The sequence below is a fragment of the Alexandromys fortis genome, unplaced genomic scaffold, assembly GCF_014885135.2.
Source record: "Alexandromys fortis isolate MF-2015 unplaced genomic scaffold, M_Fortis_MF-2015_v1.1 scaffold_36, whole genome shotgun sequence".
NCBI classification, from domain to species: Eukaryota; Metazoa; Chordata; class Mammalia; order Rodentia; family Cricetidae; genus Alexandromys; species Alexandromys fortis.
The window spans coordinates 10,579,319-10,597,991 of NW_026067915.1; the positions used below are offsets into that span (position 1 = coordinate 10,579,319).

At 46.1% G+C, this 18,673-nt stretch overlaps 1 protein-coding gene across 4 annotated transcripts in view; it reads right to left on the reverse strand.

Annotated features, from left to right (window-relative positions):
* Klhl18 (kelch like family member 18) overlaps positions 1-18,673 on the reverse strand; it is a 53,924-nt gene that overhangs the window by 13,308 nt on the left and 21,943 nt on the right. For 2 of the 4 annotated variants that reach the window (XM_050139467.1, XM_050139466.1), the window contains exons 2-6: positions 15,201-15,331; positions 13,363-13,503; positions 9,517-9,715; positions 1,861-2,021; positions 415-551 (exon numbers count right to left, since the gene is read on the reverse strand). In XM_050139467.1, the coding sequence (XP_049995424.1) occupies positions 415-551; positions 1,861-2,021; positions 9,517-9,715; positions 13,363-13,503; positions 15,201-15,331 (769 nt within the window). Of the gene's footprint in view, positions 1-414; positions 552-1,860; positions 2,022-9,516; positions 9,716-10,478; positions 10,790-13,362; positions 13,504-15,018; positions 15,177-15,200; positions 15,332-18,673 lie in introns of those variants that run through there. The other 2 variants (XM_050139468.1, XM_050139469.1) reach the window with 2 other exon arrangements.

Genomic DNA, 18,673 nt, shown 5'->3' on the forward strand with positions numbered 1-18,673 from the left:
GGGGCTGGAGAGATGGCTCAGTGGTTAAGAGCATTGCCTGCTCTTCCAAAGGTCCTGAGTTCAAACCCCAGCAACCACATGGTGGCTCACAACCATCTGAAATGAGGACTGGTGCCCTCTTCTGGCCTGCAGGCATACACACAGACAGAACATTGTATACATAATAAATAAATAAATATTAAAAAAAAAAGACCCTTCTCCAAAAAAAAAAAAAAAACTAATTCCTTAAGGCACCTTTAGCACTGACATTAACTCAATATTGTATGAATAAGCTATACTCTATGGCAACTATATTAAAAGAAGGAGGAGACAGAACAGCATAGGGAAGAAGAATTAGAAAAGCCCGGCTAGCCTAACTGTACTTGTTCATCCGGAGTCCTAGGAAGGGCTCTGCAAAGGGGAGTTGCAAGATACCTGCTGAGTTGAGGCCCCCCACGGCATAGATGAGCCCAGCGATGGATGTACAGCATCGGGGCCGAGTCCTGAAAGCTGGCAGGTGGGGCCGGCGCTCTGGCATGAGGTGATAGTCCTTTGCTTCATCTACCAGGTCCCTGAAATAGAGAGCAAGAAGCTAAGAGAGGAGACCTCCCATCTTGTTCCACATTTACACTGGCTCCTCCATACCTAAATGTAGGAATATCTGGGAAAAGTCTTCTGGAAAATATGACCTACAGTGTCTGTCTGTCTGTCTCTCTTATGCTGGGGATTAAATCTTGGACCACACATGTCAGAATGCTCCACCTCTAAGCGATATCCCCAACCCTTATGTGAGGTGTAGTGTCAAAAAAGAATTCAGGTGAGAAGAGGGGAAGCCATGCAAGGTTATTGAGACAGGCTCAAAAGTGAAGACGCCAAAAGAGCAGAGGCCAACCCAGCTACCGTAACCAGAGCAACTCCTTCTAACAGGCATCAATCAGGTGTGATTTGAAAACCAGTGTGGGGGCTAAAATGGAGGTGCTGGGGGAAGCTCCACAGCCTGCTTCCTATCGGCATTCAGCTCTCCCTTCTGACCCCTAGGACCATCCCATGGCTTACATCCTCCAATCAATCACCCATCACCTGCACTGTGGCAACTGTTGCCAGGTGCTCCAGACAGACTTCCCCACCTCCAGTCTGCCTCTCCAGCCCCTACAGACCACATGGCTTCTTCTAAGAGCCTTCTCTGATAGCTATGTACTACTGACAAGATAGTTCAGATGCCTCGCTATCACCCTTCAGACTGCTCATCACAGGGCCATCCTAGCTCCTTCCAGTCACACACCCCCACTTCCTGTCACACAAAGCCTGCGCCATGCCACGGACTTCCCCCGAACCCGCTGATCCCAACTATGGGCAAAATAATGCAGAACTCAATAAATGAAACATCCTGTCAGCAGAGGATGCACTGTGACTCTGACAAGCAACTGGAAAGATAGGCCTTTTCTCTGTTTTAATTGCGTAACAAACCCATCTTCTGAGCTGTGATGGTGGCTCTGGGTGGAAACCGCATACACCGGCACACAAGACCCTCCTTTTCAATCACCCACTCATCAGAGGTTACTGCTTTGGCTACTACTTATTGAAGAAAGTGAGGAGCCCCAGGAAGTCCTACTTGTACTATCAAGTCAGCTGCTGGTGTGAGGAAGGTCCAGCCAGGCAGCGCAGACACAGGACACTCATGGACTCAGAAGATGAAGAACACATAGATGACTCAGGGAAGAAAAGGTCCCTTCTGCTCCTGCGTGAGTCCTGTGCAATTCATGCACCGTGAATTAAGACGGACTGCTTCAAATCCTTCCTTCCTTGAGCTAAGACAGGTGGCCAACTCCTCTTTATGCCTAGACCCTGGGTAGTGTCCTGGACAAGGCCACCCACACTTACCTGCACTTGTGACAGCAACGCACCAGGTCATCTTGCTGCACTCGGTCTGATAGGAACTGGGGCCGGCAGAGAGGCAGGCGGATATTGGATAGGAGCTCTGGCAGGCATGGTCCCCTCTGCTCCCGGTCGTATCTGACCCAGGCCAGTGCAGCTTCAAAAACCTATGAGACAAAGATCAGATGCTCTGGCAGCAACAGAGACCACATTCCGGCTTAGTCTCAGTTTTCCACTGCCTGTACCGAAACAGGTCCTCAGGGGACACATCTCTCCTCCTGCTCATGTCTGTGTCCATAGCTTTCTTTCCACTTCTCCAGCTCTGCTCTTAGGTCCAGCCTTGTTTTGAGACAGGGTTGTCTGTGCAGCTCAGGCTGGACCAGAAGAACTCAAGAGCCTCTCAAGTGCTGGCACGACAGATGTGGGAGACCGTAGCAAACTTAGGTCGAGTCTTTTGTAATGTGGGCCTAGGTTACTGTAAAAGCTTCCTGGCTTTCATCATCACAGCAAAACGTCTATTTCTCTTCCTTCCTGCTGCGCTTACACCCCCCAGTTCTAAATTCTCTGTACCAGGCAGGCCAGGCCAGTTCTTTTGCCCCACAATCAAAGCCAGGTGGCCATTTTTCTCCTTCTCTGTGTTTAAGCCTCTACCCTCTAAAGTATAGCTGAAGACGTATGTTCTCCTAGGAGCCTTCCTTAATACCTCTAACCACAAAAATATTACTTTCTGAAGCCCCTCAGACCTTACAGATTGCCATTCAAATGAATGTGAACCACCCAAGACACACTGATTAGCAGAAGAGTACAGGGGGCAAACACTCCACTCTTAGGGTAAGGTCCATGCTGAAGGGCCAGGACCCATTTCTCTGCTATTCAAGGGTGGGGAATCTTCAGATATTCAAGAAATTTAGGCAAGTTTGTGCTAACGTCCCAGTGGCTGCTTCCTAGAAAGTCCTAGCCAAGCCAAGACTCTCTCAGAGGCAGAGACAAAAGGATAAGGTGAACGCTGATTCTATTCCTTGCCTGGCCAGACTTGCAAAGGTCCAGTATGAGGCTGGGACCAGGCCAAGGTGTTCGGTTTTTTGTCCCTAGGAAATTGACTTTCCACCCTAAAAGACTGGTTATCATTCCTGAGGCAGCTGTGTCTGAGGCAGCCTATGTTACCCTGTCAACACTGCCGTGGGCCTCAAACCAGAGCCCCCACCCCCAGGAAACCATTCTTGTTCTTCTTTTCTTTTTTCTTTTTTTGTTTGAGACAGGGTTTCTCTGTGTGGCTCAGCCTGCACTAGAACTCACTCTGTAAACCAAGTTAGTCTTATCTAAACCCAAGTACTGGGATTAAAAGCATGCACTACCACTGCCCGGTAGGATGCTACATGTCTTAATAAATTCATTGACATAAGCTATGCCAAACCAAGACATGGTTGCTCTTTCCTGAAACAGGCAGTACAGAATCATCTGCACATAGGTTACAGGAGGGGGCATGTCCTAATCCTTGAGAAGCAGAGGTTTAATCATAAACAACAACCAATCTAGTTTGTCTTTACTAGAAGATGGCTTTTAGCTTAAGATGGAGGCAGGTTGGTTCATCTGCTTTCTGATCCCGTTTAGGAGAACAACAGCTCCTTAGCCAAGGGCTGGTAGGAAGACTGAAGGCCATTCCCACTAGCAAGGGAGTCTCCAGAAGAAAGACAAGGAGGCCTCATATGGTCCACTTTCAAGCTGCTTCCTAGAATGGCCTATCCCCCAAACTAGGATTTGTGTTCCTTTGGGCTTTTAGCTGCTAGAGGCAAAACACAGTGATGCTAATGTCAAAGCTGGGAGGCACTGGGGGAGCCACGGATTAGCACGTCTTAATTTTTCAAGTTTTATATTGATCTTAACCAAAGACCAAGAATGGCTCAGTGGGAAAAGGGCCTTGCTGTGCAAGCCTGTATCTGACTTTTATCCTGGGACCCACATGGTAGAAAAAGAGAACCAATTCTACAAAGTTGTTCCCTGACTTCCACACTCCTGCCATGGCTATGTGTATGCATGTGCACACACTAAATAGTAATATTTAGTAAGTTTATTTTATTTATTTATTGAGACATGGCATCACTGTGTATTCCTAGTGAGACATGGCCTCACTAGGAAGACCAGGCTGGCCTTGAACTCACAAAGACCATCTGTAAGTTCCTTAATTGCAAGTGGTCAGGTACCACATCAAGAGCCAGGCATAACCCCTGGAGGCACAAGTGACCCTTACTTCTGGCCCCTCCAGTTGTTGGAAGCCAAGCTCTGACCTACAGGGGGAAAAAGCCTAAGATCAGACCAAAGAGTCCCACTAACTCCAGGCCACCTAGAAAGTTCTGCTCTCCACAAGAAACTATATAAAGCTTTCCTCCTCCTCAGATCTTTGCTGCTTCTCCCCCAAGCAGAGGCAGCCACTTCCTTGTCTCTTTCCCAATAAATCTCTTGTGTGACTTGGCTTCCTACTACCAGGACACCTTTCTCCTCGGCGCTGTAACATTTATACCCACCTGCCTTTGCCTCCTAAGTGCTGGGGTTAAAGGTGAGCATCACCACACATACCTTCATTTTATTCTGAAAGACGGGGTCCTACTGTGTAGCTCTGGCTGGCCTGAACCTTACTTTGGAGACCAGTCTTGCCTTGAACTCAGAGATCTACCTGGCTCTGTCTAGTCTCCCAAGCCCTGGTATTAAAGATATGTGCCACCACACCCAGTCCATAAACAAATATAAAGACCAAGAAGTGACGTTCAGAGTTTTATAGCTGATGTATTTTTAATATGTGTGTGACACTGTGGGTATCCCCTGAACCTGGAAGAAGAACTCAGTGTGGAGTCCATGGCTTCTGGGCAGCTATTCTGGGGATCAAAGAAGAAGAGGCAGGAAGAGAGAGAAGAGCTGTGATTGGGCAGGTCTGGAGGGGCCCGGCATGGACATTGAGGCCCAGAGTGAACAGCATGCCTGGTCTGCCAACAAGTCTCTTGCTTCTAGCTCAGGACTCACTTCAAGGTCCTGGTGTATTGCCCAACCTCCTTGCCTCTCTTGGTCAACAGTGTTTTGTAATATGGACCAATACTTGATTGATCATACTCTAGCCAAATGAAGAAGGGGCCCTCTTTCTGGGGCCATCAGCCATTTATGTCACCAGCAAGGCAGCCTAAGCATCATCTAAATAAAAGGAGTCAAGGGTGGCAATGTGTCAGAGACAATGGCCAGGCTGTGGATGGCATTTGTGCTGGTGGTGGCCTTGGCTGCGGTAGCCTGTGAGGCCATTATCCAATCAAGATATGAGGATATTGTTAACCAGGCCATAGAGGCATACAACAGTAGGCGTCCAGGAATGCCCCTCTTCTGCCTGGTAGATTACACTGTGTTATCTTTTGTGGTGAGTGTTGGCCACCCCAGCCAGGGAAACAGGCAGGGTAGCAGGTTTCTTCTACCTGGGCACTGGGGAGGTAGCTCAGTTGGTAGTGTTTGCCTTGCATGCATGGAACCCAGCACTCCGCGGGTGGAGGCAGGAGGGTCAGAAGTGCAGGGTTAATCTCAGCTATGTAATGAGTTCTAGGCCAGCCATTTCTTCTACTCACACGAAGGACAAGTCTGTACTGTCAGCCGTCTCCTGGCCTGAGACTGGAAGGGAAGGTATTTTAATCCTATTTTATGCAGGATGGTATTCAGTATAAGGGCAATTAAAGAGTGCCATACAGCTATCCGTGTTAAAGACCACGACTCCTCCCATTTTTGGACAGAATGGCATGCAGCCCAGGCTGCTTGGAACTAGCAATGTAGCTGAGGATGACCCTGAACTCCTGATCCTCCTGCTTCTACCTCCCAAGTGTTGAGACTACAGGTGTGGGCCACTATTCTCAGTTGTACTCTTTATTTCATTTATATCAGACTGGCCTGCAACTTGCTCTAAAGATAAGGCTAACCTTGAACTCACAGAGATCTGCCTGCCTCTGCCTCCTGAGGGTTGGGATTCAGGCACGTGCCACCACGCCCACTGACTGTGCCCTTTGGGTTTCTGTTAACAGGCATTCAGGGAGCCCCAGACTGTGGTGGACAGTGTAGGCCTGGACTAGGCTGACACAGCAGTGTCCCCTAAGCCCTCTGTGCTTTGCTCCCAAGCCTGGAGGAGAGACAGACGGTCATGAGTTCTCTGTTGCTCCCTTAGGATTCCACCAACAGCGCCTCGCTGGAGTTCAGGATTAAAGAGACAGAGTGCATCTCCTTCCTGGATAGTCAGCATCAAAACTGCAGCTTCCTGGAGGATAGGGTGAGTCGCCTTCTCCCAGCACCTAGACTGCCTTGCAGCGGAGCAGACGCTTACTCCTCCCTTGGCTCCCTCCACATCACCAGCAGCAGTTTTAACTGGAAGTTCCTGAGTGCTCAGTGCATAAAGGAGCCTGGAGCTGACATGTGACCACAGCTGACCCCACAGTTGCCCTCTGACCTCTATAGGCCTGCACTCTCACACACGCCCACACAATAGTTAGAGAACAAAACAAAAGTAGACCTCTTTAATGCACTTGCTTACTATAAATTACTGTAATGACTTACTGAAACAGCAATATGTGGCTCAGTGGTAGTCTCGCTTAGCATGTCAGGACCCTGGGTGTGAATCCCAATGCCACACAAACGGTGTGGGAGGAGGCATTACATGCTAAAATCTACTAAACATAAAAAAAATAGCAAAATGACAAAGTGTGTCTACAACTCACCTAGAGATGTTGCTTTTTAAAAACAGAACCAGAGAGTAACGTGTTTCAAATGTTCTTTTACCAGTCAGATTTAAAGCACTGGCTACATTTACTGACTCACAACCTCATTTCCCAGGGGCAGGCATCAGCTGTTCTTGTCTTCTTCACCCAGGACCTTCAACAAACATGGTTCTCTCTAGACATGATAACTTCTAATAATTTATATGAATATTTACATTAATGGGTGTGCATCTGTCCCTCCTGTCCACTGTCTCTCTCTTTGCTGGCTCTGGCTTGCATCTCCGGTTTGAGGACAGAGCTGGCCTCTCTTCAGAAATGTGACATGACCCCTCTAGCTCCTGTGTCTTTCCCCACCCCACCTATAGGAGGAGCGAAACTGCATAGGTCAATTCCTCAGAAGGTGGTGGTCAACCTCCTTGACCTCGATCTGCAACAGGGATTGCAGTAGAGAGGTGAGCAGCTCACTGCCCCCCCACCCCACGTCACTCCAGGCTTCCCACTGCGTGGTCCAATCCCAAGGTTCCCCATCCTCTCCCACTGGGCTCCTCTTGGGCCTGGAAGACACTGACTGGCTGTGTATGTGCTGCACACACGTGATCTTCATCTGGATGCAGAGCCAGCAAGGCCTTGGCAGCAAGTGTGTGGGAAGGTGTGGTGTGCGCTGTCAGCATGGCTTAGACTTTCCCACTGGGAGGAGAGGAGGGGCCTGGAAGAGGTCTAGAGGGGCCTGGTGCTCTATAGCACCAATTCTCTGGCCATGAGGCAGCCAGTGGGAGCCCATTTCCTCCAAGTTCAGGTCTGCCCAGGCCCTCTGGGTTCTGGTGGATGGAGGCTAGGCCTCCATGTCCCACCATTCCCTGGTCGCCTGTCCCTCTCTGTTGTGATGGAGCTGACCGTCTGCATCTCCCTGCAGGCTGCCCCGCTGTACAGTTATCCCGATTACCCTGCAGAAGATGTCCCTGTAGATGGCTAGCTCAAAGATCTTCCTTCTGAGATCAGGAACATGTACGAAAACGCCCAAGTTTGACATCATCAACATCCTTCGTAATTTCTAGGGCTGGAGAAGGGAGGGGAGGCTCTACCTGTCACTATGTCCTCCTCTTCCACACTATCCACCTCCCTCTGCTGTCTTCAGGACGCTGCTTACCGCACTTCCCAGGAAGGTCTCAGGAATCTGCCTGCTTCTGCTTCCCGAGTGTTGAGTACAGGCGTGCGCCACCACCGCCAGGCAAGTGTTATTCTTGTTAATAAACTCGCTTTACTTTACATAAGTCATCTGAGTCCCAGCTTTTTATCTTCTTTATATTCTCAGCCCATGACAGAAGAGGGGCATGGATTTCCTGGAGCTACAGCTACAAGCAGTTGTAAGTCACCCAACATGAGGAAACCAAACTTGGGTCCTCTGGGAGATCTGCCCAATCATAGCTCTTCTTTCTCTACCTGCCTCTTCTGCTTTGATCCCCAAAATAGCTGCCCAGAACCCATGGACTCCACCCTGAGTTCTTCTTCCAGGTTCACAAAGAGATGACCATTTGGAGGCTACACTCAGGGGGATACCCACAGTGTCACACACATCTTAAAAACACATCATCTGTAAAACTCTGAACAGCATCAGTTTTTTGTCTTTAAAACTGTTTATGGACTGGGTGTGGTGGTACATATCTTTAATCCTTGTACTTAGAAGACAGAGCCAAGTAGATCTCTGTGAGTCCAAGGCCAGACTGGTCTCCAAAGTAAGGTTCAGGCCAGCCAGAGCTATACAGTAGGACCCCGTCTTTCAGAATAAAATGGAGGTATGTGTGGTGGTGCTCACCTTTAAGCCCAGGACCTGGGAGGCAGAGGCGGGTGGGTATAAATGTTACAGCGCTGAGGAGAAAGTGTCCTGGTAGTAGGGAGCCAAGTCACACAAGAGATTTATTGGGAAAGAGACAAGAAAATGGGTTCTTAACCACTGAACCATCTCTCCAACCCACAAAATCCCACCTCTTCAAATTCAGTGTGCCTCTTATTCTGTACCTGTATCAACAAATGACATCCCCAGGGACAGTCATCCAGTCATCAGGGCCTGCTTCCTAGCAAGCCCTCCCCATCTCCCACCACTGTCCGTCTCATACACTTCATTCCGCTCAGATGTCACGCTCATTCTCAGTGTGACAATCAGGGCAGAATGTCAAAAGAGACATCTCCTAGCACCTCCCCCATAGGGTGCATGCACACCAGCTCTTGCGGGGGCTGCTATGGGGCACATGGCTTTTGTTCCAATCTAAGGCTCAGCCCCTGTTGCTTAGACTCTGATTCTTCTCACTTCAAAATACCATCCAGCCACCATTTTCTCGTTTCTCTTGCATCACCAAGTCCCCCCCTCCTGTGGAAAGTTCCATCAACACTCAAGGACATAGAATTTTTCTCGTGTTAACAATAACAACAGTAACAATGACACTCCAACTCTAAGTGCTTGATTTCCAGTTTATGGCAATATTATTTCTAATAATAAATATTGGACTTAAACCAAGCTCTAACAATAAGGGAAATGTAGCTGATAAATATACTGTTATTTAGATACTAAAATAAAGTCTTTAGGAAAAATATATGTAACAAAGCAAACCCCACAATACATAAAAATTGTATATTCATTATTTGTTTAAAAAAAAAAGGGGGGGCTGGAGAGATGGCTCAGTGGTTAAGAGCATTGCCTGCTCTTCCAAAGGTCCTGAGTTCAATTCCCAGTAACCACATGGTGGGTCACAACCATCTGTAATGAAGTCTGGTGCCCTCTTCTGGCCTGCAGGCAGAACACTGTATACATAATAAATAAATAAATATTTAAAAAAAATCTAGCTTGAAGACTTTAAAAAAAAGGAAGGAGAGCAGGAGGGAGGCAGGGAGGGAAGGAAGGAAGTCCGGACAGATGGCTGCTGTGCTCACCCACCTGCTCCTCTGACTTCACATTCAGCTCATCCCGAGACACCAGCTCAAGCACGTCTTCCAAGGGCAGGGCCAGGAACTCTTCAGACAGAGACACCTCCACAAAGTGCTGGTGGATGAAGCTGTTGGCCGCATCATATAGCACAGCGCACATCATCGTCTCGGCAAACTGGCGCACACCCAGGCAATTTTTGGGGTGAAGTCTTTTGTTATAAGATGAAAAAGAGAAAGTTAAGAGGAAGTAATGCTATCTTCAATCATTCTCAAAACAGTTTTGAGTACAGCCATGGAAGAAAAGCTCTGCTTTGTTCCCAGCTTTCTAGGAACCCCTATGACATCAGACATCCCTCTCCACAGCTCACTTCTAACAGTATTACATTAAGATGGGTTAGCCTCAAGTCTTTGCTTCTTGGGGCATGACCCTCTGCATGTTGAAGTGGAGGGACTCTCGGGAGTCCTGGGAAGCAGCTGTCAGATGAGAAGACAGGAAAGCACGGACTGGGAAACCCTGTCACCACATCCAGCTGCTGTGGTTTGGAGGGTACACAGGGCACTAGTCCACCTCTAGGCCCCAGGAAGGCACAAAGGCATAGAAGAGACACAGGGAGCATTATACATTTCCTTTTCTACGTAGGCTCCATGAACCTACGAGCTCAGCCCCCCTAGAAACAACACAGCAGCTATTAATAGTTTATCATTTTAGTGACTAAGATACTTTGCTAGACTTTTTGTTTGTTTGTTTTTTGTTTTTTGGTTTTTTGAGACAGGGTTTCTCTGTGGCTTTGGAGCCTGTCCTGGAACTAGCTCTTGTAGACCAGGCTGGTCTCGAACTCACAGAGATCCGCCTGCCTCTGCCTCCCAAGTGCTGGGATTAAAGGCGTGTGCCACCACTGCCCGGCTTTGCTAGGGACTTTTTATACCCATTCTGCAGGATCATTCTACCTTAGAAGGATTTAATTTTATCACCTGTAACTATGTATATCTGCGTGAGTATGTGTACACGTGTGCAGATGCCTGCAGAGGCCACAGGAGCAGGATCCCCGGAGTTGGGTTACAGGCAATTGACGGCTGCTCTGTGTGGGTGCTGGAAATTCAACTCTGGTCCTTTGGAAGAGCAGCGGGTGCTCTAATTGCCGAACCATCTCTCCAGTCGCTGTTTATACTTCTTTGAGGTGCCAGGGATTAAATACAGACCTTATACATGTAGACAAACACTCTACCCGTGAACTCCATCTTCAGTTATTCAACAATCTCTTTTAAGCACTGGAGAGACGGGTCAGAGGTTAAGAGCATTCACTGCTCTTCTAGAGAATTTGAGTTCAGTGCACAATTTTAATCCCAGCACTCTGGAGGCAGAGGTAGGCAAATCTCTGAATTTGAGGCCAGCCTCGTCAAAGATGACCAGGGCTACAAAAAGAAACCACGTCTTGAACAATCAAAAAAAACAAACAAACAAACAACAAAACAAAAACAAAACAAAAACAAAACATCAAACCAAACAAAAACAAACAAAAACAAAATCAGGAGGCTCATGTATTCGCAGGCTGGGAAAAGGGCCACAAGACCAGAAAAGAAAATCAACCGCAACCTCTGGGTTGGGGGAGGCAGCAGGTAGAGGAGCCAAGAGGCCAGGCAAGCTCAGAACTGTGCTGTCATTGCAGCCTCTCTGTGCCCTCATGCCCAAATGGTTTTCCCTGCAGCCTTCCCAACCACACCTTCAAACAATGAAGCCCACATGTTTCTTCTCAAAAGTCCATGGAAGAAGGGAACTGAAAACCTCACACATTCTATAGCCAGGCCAAAGAAACAGAAACAGTAATTACTGGGGAGAAAACAGAAAGTAGGTCAAGCCTCTGGGGCTTATGGCTGGGGAGGAAGGCAGTAATGACGAAGGGACCTGGGTCTCGGAACAGGTCCTGCAGGAATGAATGAAAACGCTCAAAACAGACTCGAACCAACCATCAGGTTTTAAGCTTAGGGACTTGTTCCTCAGATGTGACTACAACAAATAAAAACTGCACTGATCTGCTTTGGCCCAGGTGAGGTGGAACACACCTATAATCCCAGCACGTGGGAGGTGGAGGCAGGGGAACTGCCATGAGTTTAAGGCCATCCTGGGTCACATGGTGAGACTTAACTCAAGAAGAAAAGAAAAGAATTGTTTGGCATCTTGGTTGTTGCTTGTTTAAGATAGGGTCTCACTGTGCTGACCTGGCCTGAACTGTAGACCAGGCTGTGCCTGCCTTTGCCTCCTGAGTGCTAGGATTAAAAGTGTGTGCCACCAAGTCCAGCTCCTCCATGGTGGTTAGTGCCTTATGATACTGTGAATTTGAGTGATGACCTCAAGAGCCCCTAGGTGGAGCTGTCCTCCCATGATGAAGCCTAAGAAAGGTGACTCCATCTGAAAGCCATTTTCCAGAGAACAAAGACATCAATCAAGCGTCCTCCCTCCGTGTGTGTGTGTGTGTGTGTGTCTGTGTGTGTGTGTGTGTGCGCGCGTGTGTGCGTGTGTCTCCGTCTGTCCGTCCTGGTGTGCACCCCTTGCCAGGGCAGGGACAAGCCTGGCTCTGGAGCTGCACTGCTACTAACTACAAGGTTTCCATCTGCAACACCGAACACAGCCACTGACTGACTGCGCCTCAGCATCTGAGCATCCGACCATGATGATGTGTGGGCATGCACACGGCAGTGCTCAGTGATGTCTACGGGCACCACAAAAGTAGGATGTCAGCCTGCAGGGGCCACAGCCTCTCAGTAGGACGGTAGAGTGGAGATGGGGGAGGGGAGGTCAGCTCCGAGAGGATGATGTCCTTGAGGCCAGAGCTGAGGTGGAAGGGATGATCGTGGACACTGGGCTAGCAAGAACAACATACACAGGCATTCTTCTGGCTTTTCTCTGCTTGTGTATGGTCCAGCGCTAATTCTCATCTCCAAATCTCTGGAGATTAAATGACCTTTAGTTTATGACAGTGCTGTCCCCTAAGGGGAAGGAAGAACCTTATCTGATCAGTTAAAGGTCACAGAAAAACTCAGGAAATTCTTTGCCAAGGGGCAGAAATAGTGGGAGCATAGTCCGTGGCCATCACTCTGCCGGTGGACAGAAGGGGACAGAAATATAGGTGAGCTCTCAGTGAGCTGCAGTATAGAGTCAAGAAACTCACAGAGGGTTAAGATCTAAACAAACATGGAGATGGTTATGAAACAGTTCAGGAGTGCCAAATAAATTAATAAATTAGTTTGGTGAGAAATTAGCTAGATTATGAGCAACACTAAATGAACTCAGCAGACTGTATTTAAACACACACACAAATAATAAAAGAGAGGGAGTTGGGGGGCACGGGAGGTGTTGCAGTGGGATGGGAATGATGTAAACAAGCTGGGCAGAGGTGGCACATGCCTTTACCCAGCACTTGGGAAGCAGGAGCAGGCAAAGTTCTGTAAGTTTGAGGCCAGCTTGACCTACAGAGCAAGTCCAGGACAGCCAAGTTTACAAAAAGAAACCCTGTCTAGGAAAACAAAAAACAAAACAAACAAAAAGATGTAAATACAGACCTCATATTAAAAAAAATAAAAAAATTTAATAAACAAAAGAGGAAGTAATGAACTAAATTAACAGCTGGAGAGTCAGATTGGAGAAGGATGGTCAAAAAGGGTCTATGCCATGCCATAAGAGGCAGGGCTATGGAAATGCCCAGAGATGGTCCCTGCACAATACTGATCCCAAGAAATGCCATCTCTACAGAGTAACATACCCAGCTCACTGTTCAGAAAACTCCAGATACACTACTGACTCAGCAGCACAGCAGAGGGTGCCTGACTGAGCATGATCCCCATCATCGGCTTTGCTCACCTTTCTCGGAGGAACGTGCAGCAAGCGTCTTTGATGCTCTGCAGCTGCAGGAAGCTTGCCCCCATCAGCAGTGACTGCACATTTTGCTGGTCTATAGCAAGGTTGCCATTGTAAGCAAAGTTGATGAGAGCCTCCAGGGCACTGGAAGGAAGATAAAAAGCACGAGAAGTTCTTCAGAGATGAGGCTTGGCCACAGGAGTCACTTGGTCCTAACTGGACTCATATGACTACCTGTGGTGGTTAAAATGGCCTCATAGGCTCATATATTTGAATGCTTGGTCTTCAGGGAATAGTACTATTTGAGCGGGTTTAGGAGGCGTGTCCTTGTTGGAGGAACTGTGTCACTGGTAGTGTGTTTTGGGGTTTTAAAAGACCAAGTCAATACCACCAATGTCTCTCTCTTCCTGTTGTCTGCAGATCTGGATACAGAACTCTCAGCTCCTTCTCCAGGACCATGTCTGCCTGTGTGCTGCCCTGCCTCTGGTCATGACGATAATGGACTAAACCTCTGAAACTAATAAGCCCCAGTTAAATGTTTTCCTTATAAGAGTTGCCATGGTCATGGTGACTAAGACACTACCTGAAGAACAGATGCGCCCTGTGCAAAGATTCCTTTAGAGGCTGAGAGTGCTTACTGTGCAACCATGGCACCCATAGAGCAAGTCAGTGTAGGAACCTGATTCCCTCTTCCGGCCTCCACAGGTGCCTCTTCCAGGCACACTCTCCTGTACTCACATACAAGTGGTTATACTTAAACAGTCACACACACATACAAATAAAAAATCTTTTAAAAAATTCATGTAGAGCTGGAGAGATGGCTCAGAGGTTAAGGGCATTGCCTGCTCTTCCAGATGTTTTGAGTTCAATTCCCAGCAATCACATGGTGGCTCACAACCATCTGTAGTGAGGTTTGGTGCCCTCTTCTGGCCTGCGGGCATATACACAGAATATTGTATACAATTTAAATAAATATTTAAAAAAAAAATCCATGTAGCTGAGTTGAGTGTGGAGCACATGCCTATATTCTAACACTGTGAGTTTACGGCAGGAGGATTCCAAGTTCAAAGTCCAGCCTAGTCAACAGTGAGACTACATTGGAAAACAAGCAAAATCTATTCTAAGAATATATTTAAATGGAATAACTATTTCAGAGATTCATCCAGCCAGGTGTGGTACGCATCTTTAACCCCAGCACTTAGGAGTCTGAGCCAGGTCAGTCTGCTTTACATAGTGACACCCCATATCAAAACAAACAAACAAACAAACAAAAACCAAGAACTAAATAACTGTCAATTCACATAAGATTGGACAGATCATAAAGTGATTTATTAAGCCCTTTCTCATTCTGCTACACAGGTTTTATGCTTACTGTTTTGGGTGACTGCTGTATGGTAACACTAAATACGTTCTAATTTATTGCCTTTATTAGCAGGCACCATAACTATTATTCTACTGCCATTATAATTTTTAAAAATTATTGTTGTTTGTGAGTAAATTTTAGAAAGAAATTTCTAACTTTGTAATTTTGACTGGCCTTTCTCTTGGAGAATAAAATCCAAATTCCAGTCAGAGAGTGCTGGCCTCTCCATCTCTCTGATCTCTTAACCTTTAACCCTGCCTTATCTCACTGTGTCCAACACACTAACACACTCTCACCTTTTGCCCTGGCAAGCAAGCAAACTTCCTTTCATTTACCCCTCCCTCAGGTCACTGGCTGAGGCGCTCATCCATCTATGGAGTCGTCCTGTTGCACACTGTACTCTACTGCAGACCTTCATGTGGTCCAGAGCTCAGGTGGGAGCTGGCCCCGGGAAGCACAATGGCAGGGGGTTTAGTACCTTGGGTCCATTCCTTGCATTACAATCTCATCCTGTTTGCACTCCATCATATCATTAGTAAACATAGCATGGAAGTACGGGATGGAGGCTGCTAAGACAATCCGGTGGGCACTGAACTTGTGGTCCCCGATCTGTGGGTCAAAGAAAATACAAAGGTAAATATTGAGAACACAAATAATAGAGCCCAATCTGCCCCTTCCACAGTTTATTCCTGTTTATGGCAGTGACAATGTCGGCGTCCCAGGTATGACAGACAAGGCTTATCATAGAGATCTTCGAATATTTAAAGCAATATATTCAGTTATGGTGGACGAATGCAACCACCATATTTCAATGAGGTGTTGTGGAATATTAATTTAATTTAACTATGTAAAGATGTGTTGCAGAGGCTGGAGAGATGGTTTAGTGGTTAAGAATGCTTACTGCTCTTGCATAAGACCAAAGACTGGTTCTCAGCATCCACACCAGAGTTCACAACTATCTGTAACTCCAGTGTCAGAAGGATTCAGTGCCCTCTAATGACCTCCATGGACACCTGCATCCTCACATACACCACACACACACACAAAAAAAAAATTTAAAGGGGCTATTTTCAGAACGTAAGAGAACTGGCTGCTCTTCCAGAGGATCCGTGTTCAATTCCCAGCACCCACCTGGCAACTCACAACTGTCTATAGCTCCAGTTCCAGGGGATCCAGCACCCTCACACAGGCATACATACAGGCAAAACACCAATGCACATAAAATAAAAAAATTTAAAGATATATTTGTTTATGTTGTGGAATATTAGTTTAACCATGTAAAGGTATGTTGCATTTGCTTACCTTGCCTGCCTAAGACACCTAAGTTGAAGACCAATAGCAAAGGAGGAGGTATTGGTAGGATTTCTGGTCCGGGAGAATAAGTAAGAGGAAGAATCTAGGCTTGACAGAGTCCAAGGGAGACAGAAGGAGAGAGGAAGATGCCAGGGAGATACTAGGGTCTGGCCAGACAGACAGACACAAAGGAAGCAGTTAAGTAGGACTTACAGAATGAAAGAAAAGCATAAAACCCCAAGAGAAAATGTGGATGAATAGAAATAGGTTAAACTAAGTTAAAAGACCTAGCAGGACAAGCCTAAGCTATGGCTGAGCACCCCTAAATAATAATAAGTTTCCATGTCTTTATCTGGGAACTGGTTGGCAGCCCAAAGAAAATCCCAACAACATATGGTGTCCAGTGTGGGGCCTGAGAAAGCTAAAAACAAACAACAACAACAACAAAAATGGATGTATCTCTTTGAAGAGGCGTTGTTGTATAGCGGAGTACTTGAACAGCTGCACACTAAGGAGAAACAGAGAGCTAAGGAAAAACACCTGCCACAGTGCAGGCACCAACTTCCTAGAGCTGGGGCAGTTAAACGCAGCTTCTCAGCCAGGCCCACAGGCTTAATGCTTAGCTCTCACAGACCTGAGAAGGGGATGAGCCAAATGGCAGAACTGCACAGCGGAAGGCGTAGTTGCTGATTAGCAGTGTAAGGTTTGGCTCACATGGTCAAAGAACACCAGAGATACAATAAAACACGTCCAAATTTAAGAAGAAAAAAAAAAACCTTTAAACAGGTTGAGGTATACATGGGTGCTTAAGAAAGAGAAGAAAATGGGTATAGACAGTCATAGGGAAAAAGAAATAGTTTAAAAATAATGAAGTAAAGTCTTTAAAGAAAGAGTAAACTTATATAAAAAGAATAAGCCACATTAGGATGGAAAACACATAGGGAGTCTGGATCCTATATGGTGCTTTGTAGACTTTGGAGTTTTTGAATGGCAGCTGCTGAGAGGCGTGGGATTGTAAAAGGACTGCTGAATTAAACCAGATATTTTAAGGATGTCTTAATTTTAAAATGGAATTCATAAAATATATTGCTTTAGGAGAGAGGTTATGCTTTTGTCTCCACAGGAAGTGAAAGGCTCTGGATTCCTTCAAAATTAATAGAGACCTGATTTGACTGGCAGAGACCCCCTGAAAATCTTGGCTACAGACATAAAGAAATAAACATAGAAAAACTACAAGACAGGTGACATATATGTTAATTCCTTGACATGGGAACAGCTCTGAGAATGGATGACACATGGTAAATCTTGTTGGTTACAGAATCCTCATGACTTATTATCACATGTCATTCCTTCATATAGCATGGCTAGAGTCCAAACAAACTTATAAAGTTAACAGATGTCTTTTACCTGCTCAAATATAAAACAAAAAGTCATATTTGGTAGGCTTGTGATAATATGCACTTGTGTATAATAACTTGTGTTAATGCACAAATGTGTATTATCTTTGAAAGCTTGTGTTTTTAGAGCAAGAGAACTAGACACCAACAAAAATCAAGTTCTCCAGTCTCTCAGAGTGCCTCTGTTGCAGTTTCCTCTGAGTTCTGCATTCAGAACAACTTCAAGGCTGCTAGCTGAGGTGGTCCAGCCTCACAGACTATTCCAGACAGGACTTCAGATAAGCCTTGAACTTTCCCAGTACATAGAGACTGAACAACAAATGTTATAGCGAGTATTCTTCGGAAATGACCATTATCTCAATTTTCTCAGGGTCCCCTGGGGATTCCATCATCCCCAGACAACAGGAAGCAGTCTAGAGGACATAATGCCCACATTCCCAAGAGGTGGGGTGGGTGGTTTTTAGTCATTCCATGGATCAAGGATGATTGTTAGTGGGGATGTAGGAAAATAGGATAAAGACAACTCTTCATCTCAAATATTTTACACTGTTATGGATTTTTTGTATATTGATACAAATTTATGTTATTTTGTATATGTGTTTATATTCTTGTTTAAGGTATTGTACCTGTGCAGCTCATTTAAAAATATAACATAAAGTTCTAGTTCTTGAAAGCTATTATTACAAACTGTTTAAGATAATTTTTAAAATGCAGGTTAGTAAGTTAGTCTTCTATAGCAATCAAACTTGTAGTCATATTAGGTATGTTTTCAAGATCAAACATATATATATGTATATATATATGATAGATAGGTGGTCTTCAAATGATTCAGAGACCTACAGAATATGGCATTTAAGATGTTTAGTAACATAAGGCTTTTTGTGACACACATTTCTGCTCCTGGTAGCACCAATTTACTTCAAAAGTTGATGATGGGCACCTCCATATGGAGTTTACTTTCTTTGTGGCAAAGCTAGCTATTTGGACAAGAAACTGCCTTTGTCTTGACTGCTGACAGTATGCTGTCCAAACTGGACCAGCAGGACACAAAGAAAAGTGACTGCCAAAATTGTCCAGACAGGGTAGGACAGTCCTTCAAAATTCATGCTTCACAGAAAAGTCTGTCAGCTATTCTAGGCCTGCAGGCTGAAGAAGGATGCTCCAATGTTGCAGAGGAGCCTTGGGGCGACTGTCCAGGCAGCGAGATGTCTCTGTCATTTCTTAGTTTTGAAAGTTGCTTGCTCTGCATTTTCTGTTTATT